The sequence below is a fragment of the Etheostoma spectabile genome, unplaced genomic scaffold (genome assembly GCF_008692095.1).
Source record: "Etheostoma spectabile isolate EspeVRDwgs_2016 unplaced genomic scaffold, UIUC_Espe_1.0 scaffold00004385, whole genome shotgun sequence".
In the NCBI taxonomy this organism is placed as follows: Eukaryota; Metazoa; Chordata; class Actinopteri; order Perciformes; family Percidae; genus Etheostoma; species Etheostoma spectabile.
Window position 1 is genome coordinate 136,501 of NW_022603143.1, and position 6,000 is coordinate 142,500.

The 6,000-nt window shown below is 46.5% G+C and overlaps 2 protein-coding genes across 5 annotated transcripts in view; both read left to right on the forward strand.

The window, feature by feature from the left end:
* LOC116677099 (E3 ubiquitin-protein ligase TRIM21) overlaps nt 1-6,000 on the forward strand; it is a 55,874-nt gene that overhangs the window by 48,365 nt on the left and 1,509 nt on the right. For 2 of the 4 annotated variants that reach the window (XM_032507767.1, XM_032507769.1), the window contains exon 2: nt 5,800-6,000. This exon is cut by the window's right edge. In XM_032507767.1, the coding sequence (XP_032363658.1) occupies nt 5,800-6,000 (201 nt within the window). Of the gene's footprint in view, nt 1-359; nt 454-5,798 lie in introns of those variants that run through there. The other 2 variants (XM_032507770.1, XM_032507771.1) reach the window with 2 other exon arrangements.
* The window catches only part of LOC116677107 (zinc finger protein 3), a 33,258-nt gene that overhangs the window by 12,480 nt on the left and 14,778 nt on the right, over nt 1-6,000 (forward strand). The window lies entirely within an intron of this gene.

Sequence of the window (6,000 nt, forward strand, 5' to 3'; positions counted from 1 at the left end):
GGGAACCCTGTCTGGGTGTAAGGGCGGGGCCAGACGTTGGTAACATTGGGGACTCAGACGAATCTTAGGGGGGCATGCTCCCCTGGGAGATTTCTTCCCTTTACAGCAGCTATATGCACCGTTTATAAACCAGAGAAAAGTTGTGTGTGACTAAAATCATGTCTGAACATGAGGAAACCAACCTAACACATAATAACAGATTCCTTGGAGTCAAACTCTTTCTACATGTTGTTACAAGTTCAGACTGTTCCTCCCTCATTACATAATTAACCTGAAAACTGTCCAATCAGAGCGCTGACTGGCAGCCCTACAGGTCCATGACCTTTCTGGATATCAAGGTGTGGTGATGTGACGGATGTCAGTCAGATGAAGACAGACAGCAGCAGCATCTGTCAGTGTCTGCTGATGAAGGGACGACGTCTCTTTGACCTCATCTGAACGGGACTTTAACAGGTAACATCACACACCTTTGATGGAGAAACTCGCCTATCATTTGGGAGATTTTGGGGCTACATGATCTACTTTAAGATGAGAGCAGTGGTTCATTCTTTCAGCACTATTGTAAGATCTGATGTAACTCAGTAATTATTCTATGATGTGGGACGTTTTGGCCAAAATGAGCCTTTTTATGTTCAGTGGAGTCCGATTTAATCAGCACCAGGAAACAAGTTAGATTTTAATCTCCGCTGACTTCACTGCTGAGATATGAGGGAGTGTCCCAACGAGAGCTGCTTTGATTGACAGGTGTGTGTCACAACCTTCATCCCATCAAAAGTGTAAATCTGTCTTGGTTTTGATTTGTGGACACACGTCCTCACCAACAAGATAAAAGATCCTTATTAATATTAGGGTTATTTAATCCTGAACTATAGACTGAGTGAAACCACATCCAGAGGTTTCTGAAGGGACAAGTTGAAACCTGCAGTTTGTCTCCGTCAGTTACTGGAGCCGGGTAATCCTAATACGGGCAAAGAGGGCGGGGCTTGGGTGGAGCTGAGGTGTGATAGGCTGGGACAGTTTGTGGTGTTTTGGTTGGGCGGGACTGCCTCATAAATAACTTCAGTCAAGAATCTGGCAAAATGCCAGCTGGCAAACGGAGGGTTGTCCCAGTCCAGACCAGATGCTCCTGCCATTGAGCCCTCAGGCCTCTCAGATAAGGACTCGGTCTTTTCATTAGACAAGCTTAGATCTTCAAACTTACAGGGGGGGGCTCCACTCACTCCAATCACACGTGTTAATCTTAAAGTTGTAGTTTGATGATGATGTCATCTTTCTGGTACATTATGGTAGTGTTTGGTGTGGTGCTGCTAGCAAGGCTAAAACAACAAGACAGCCTTTATTTCAGGAACTAACAGCTGGTTGAACAGAAGCTAACAGAACATATGACAAACTTCAGCTCTTCTCAAACTAAGAGAAATGTTTCCTGCAATCCTAAAATGGTCATAAATCTATTCCAAATGCAATGAATGAAGTGCAGAGGAGGAAATAGTGTCCTGTTAATTAGTTTGTACCTTAGAACATAAACACTGAGAAACAATCTAATTTACTGGTTTATATCGCTCTCTCACTTTGCTTGTCCAGGCTCACAGCGCAACATCTCACCTTGACAACAGGAAGAAGTTGGCCCTTTTTGGGGGGGGCAGATGCATGGCATTTTGCCAAGCATTAAATGTGATAGAGAGATCTCTTTGCAGCCTTCTATCCCACAGGGGATGAAGAAGAGAAACATTTGTACAAGACATCAGCATGGGCTAGACAAATAGACTTGCAAACAAGACTAGGACAATACATGAGAATTAATGTGTGCAAGTGTAACTGTTAAGGAGCTGTTTGGCCTTTTTGAAATATGTGATGGATGATAGTGTTCTGATGTGATGTGGGATGTCATTCCAGATCTTGGTAAAGGCTGAATTATAGTAAAAGCTTTCTGACCAAAGTTTTTTTTTATATGGAGGAAGTGGAATAAGGGCCTTTGAGACCGACCTAGTAAGGCGTCCTGGTCTCATGTGTGTTGGAAGAAGTGCAGCAAGTGCTGATAATGTGGCATTTTGAATCTGAAAATAAAATGCAGTTGCGTGGCTGCTCATGAAGTTTTGGTAAGTCAAAGCCTTAGAAAGTGCAAGTGCAATGCAATGGTGAGACCACTCTGGAAGGTCACTGTGGATCTTGAGAGTTCGATGTTATAGTCAAGCTATTGGTTCAATGATTTCCTTCTTGGTAAGAGACATAATAGGACAGTAGGACATAGTTAAAACACAATTGCATGTAAATAGGTTTCAGAAACAGAAGAAGAAAGATATTATCTGATCTTGTTAAAACATAAAGTTTCTGATTCAAGTTAGGCACTTGTTCCCGGTATTTAAGGATGTGAATCAAGTAACACACCAAGATATTTGTAAGTCTTTGTGACGACAAGTTCTTGGTTAGCAAAAGTAATAGAATCAGTAAAAAGATTTTTTTTCTGGAAGAGTGAAAATACGTATATTCAGTTTTCTGAATATTGATGGGTAAATGGTTATTTTTCAACCAGTCGTGTAGAAGCTGAAGATCAGATGATAATTTTGACTTTATAACATCAGGATTTGAATCAGAAAGAAAAATCACAGTATCATCAGCATACAGTAGACATTTTGAAAGATTACGCACTTGAGGGAAATCATTGATGTACAAAAAAAAAGTAAGGGTGTCGTGGGTAGCAGGGAAAGGAGGACCAAGATGCAGGTTGGCAGGTTCAGGGACAATTTTGGGTGGGACGGACGGAGACGGTGTGACTATAGACGGATCAGGTGTAGGACCAAATTTGGATGGGATGGACGCAGGGACAGGGAGGAAGACGGGGACAGGAATGGTGACAGGGACAGAGACAGTGACAGAAACCAACACCGGGACAGGGACAAACACGGGGACTGAGACAAGCACGGGGACAGATGAGGGCACAGGGACAAGCACGGGGACAGGGACACGAACAGGCACAGAGACAGGGACAGGAACAGACACAATGACGGGTACAAACACAGAAACAGGGACAGACACAAGACCAGGGAGACTGGAACTAAGGGGGGCTAACATATGAGGAACTGGGGTTCCTGGGGGGCCTGGGACTGAGGCCAGGACAAGAGGAAGCCAGGGGACCCCTAGAACCGGGACCAGGGGGACCCCGGGAGCCAATGCCCAAGGAGGGCAGAGGCCCAGACACCGGCTGGGGATCGGGGGCGCTGACCGCCGACTGAGGGCCACAAATGTTGGCCGTCGGCCGGGGGCCAGGGCCGCAAAGCGTCGGCCAGGGGTCAAAGGTGCTGTGCCTCTGGTCAGGGTCGGGTGGTCCGGTCAATCGGTCAGGGTCTGTGGGGTCGGTCAGCTGGTCGGAGTTGGAGGGTTCGGTCAGCCGGTCAGAGTCAGGTGGCCCGGTCGGCCGGTCTGGGTCAGGGGGGCCGGTCGGCCGGTCTGGGGCTGGGGGGCCGATCGGCCGAGAGCCCAAGGCGCCAGTCAGCGGCGCCTGGGGGTCCGCCTCGTTGGCGGGAGACGGCGGCTGGGGGTGCGCCTCGTCAGCAAGAACCAGCGGCTGGGGGTCCGCCTCGTTGGCGAGAACTGGCGGCTGGGGGTCCGCCTTGTCGGCGGGGACCCGCGGCTGGGGGTCTGCTTCGTCATCGTCAGCCGGCGCTCAGCATCCGTGGTCCTCCCCAATTCAGTGACGAACGGGCGGAGGGCGTACTCCAGCCGCTCCAGGTCCGCCACGCCGCCTCCAGAGAGCACTGGGTCCATAGCTGGTTGGAGGGTGCTGAACGCCGCCTGAGGGGTGCTGGGCGCCGCTTCCGCTGACTCCAGGGGGGGACCGAACTCTCTGTCAACCTCCTCCCACCGCACCATCATCAGGTGCCACGTTAAAGTGGAATCCTCCTCGTGAAGGCGGCGGAACTTAGCTGACATGAGGTCTGCCGCGGGCTCGAGGGGGTGGAGGAGGGGTGCAAAAACATAACCCGCTTGGTCCATAATCTTGGTTAGATCATTCTGTTGTGGGTAGCAGGGAAAGGAGGACCAAGATGCAGGTTGGCGGGCAAACACAGGTGACTTTATTGAAAAATAAGGAGCAAACCACAAGGGCAAAAACAGTCCAACAAAAAGTCACAGGGAGCACTGGGAAAGGCCAAATCCAGGGAACACAAGATGTCCAAAAAACCAACAGGGAAAAGAGTCCAAAACAGGCCTGGCAACAAAAAACACAAAAACAGGTAAAAAGCACAGGGGGAAGACTCACGAGGGATCTCTGGCACAGGAAAGCTCACAGCAACAGGCAGACAGGACACCACGGTAGGACGCACAAACTGGAATGATCCAACAAGAGACAAAGGGAACACAGGGGTTAAATACAAAAGGTAAAGAGGTAATGGGGAACAGGTGAGACGTCAGGTTAAGCACATTAGGGTGGGGCTAGACAATCAGACAAGCACAAAGACTTAGACTTAGACTTAGACTTAGACTTCTCTTTATTGATCCTTTTGGGATGACTCCCGCAAAGCTGGACAAGACTAGACAAGACTAGACATGACTAGACAAGACAGGAAACTGAACTATCAACATAACACAGGAAGTAGAACAGACAGACACTTACCGGAGAGAAAACCAAGAACACACAAGGAGGCCAGAAGGGAAAAAATAACCCCAATAAAAACCCCAGACCATAACAAAGGGTCCAAGAATGCTGCCTTGTGGAACACCCATATCAGAGATTTGGGGTTGGGATGTTGCATGATTTATTTTAATGGCTTGCAACCTGTTCGTTAGGTTGGAAGCTGAAGAGAAATTAAAGTGTATTAAGCAAGATCTGGTGGTTCACTGTGTCAAAAGCTGTACGAAAGTCAATAACAATAGCTCCAGTGATGTGACCTTTGTTAAGAGAGCCACGTATTTGTTCAGTGAGGAGTAGTGATGCAGACGTGGTTGACCGTGTTGACAGTCACTGTTGTTTGTTTCAAGGTAAGAACTTAGCTGGTTATCCAGGGCTTTTTCAAGCATCTTAGACATTACTGGAAGTATAGCAATAGGTCTGTAATTTGAAACAAGAGTATGATCACCGGATTTAAAAGAGTGATTTGAGACATTTTCCAATTAGTGGAAAGATAGATAAACTGATACATTGGTTGATTAGGTGCTAAAAAAAGAGGAATGAGGCTATCAGCATGAGTCTTTATAAATGAAGAGTTTACACCATGGATATTACGGGCATGAGAATCTTTTAGTGAGTGCAGTATTTTAATCACCTCGTTCTGAGAAATCTCAGAGAATGAAAACTGATCAGGTGTTGAAGAGAGAACTGGTGAGAGAGAGCAGGGAGTGGGAAAATTTGTTGCCAATTCTTTAACAGATGAAATAAAATAATCAGTGAAAGCATCTTTTCTGAATCTGAGATGAAATGAATAAACAAAATTTGAATAACATTTTTTTTCCTTTTCTCAGTTTCACCTGTGATGACCATAAGGGTCTGCCACAAAGTTTCCTATTAGTAGCAGATTGTGTAAGCGGCTGTTGAAACAGACCGCCTTAGCCTTTTGTAGTTCAGCTGTACATTTATTTCTAATTTGAATGAAATTATTTTTACTCTCTGGTGTTCCACTCAACCTATGCATTTTAAGGAGAGAGGCCTTCTGTTTGAGGAGTAGAAATATTTTTGGATTTATCCATAGTAATTTACTCTGCCCAGGTCCAACCTTGCTGGCAGTAGTTTCCCGACACGAATGTAATGCTTGAATTAAAACTGTACATTTCGATAACATGTTTTCTGTTCTTTCACACTATGTGTAGATATGGCTGCTGTGAGCATTCTGTCATCTGAAGATCAGTTTCTGTGCTCCATCTGTCTGGATGTGTTCACTGATCCTGTCACCACACCATGTGGTCACAACTTCTGCAAGAACTGCATCACTGAACACTGGAATACTAATGACCAGAACCTGTGTCCCCTGTGTAAGGAGCGTTTTACCACCAGACCTGATTTGAAGGTAA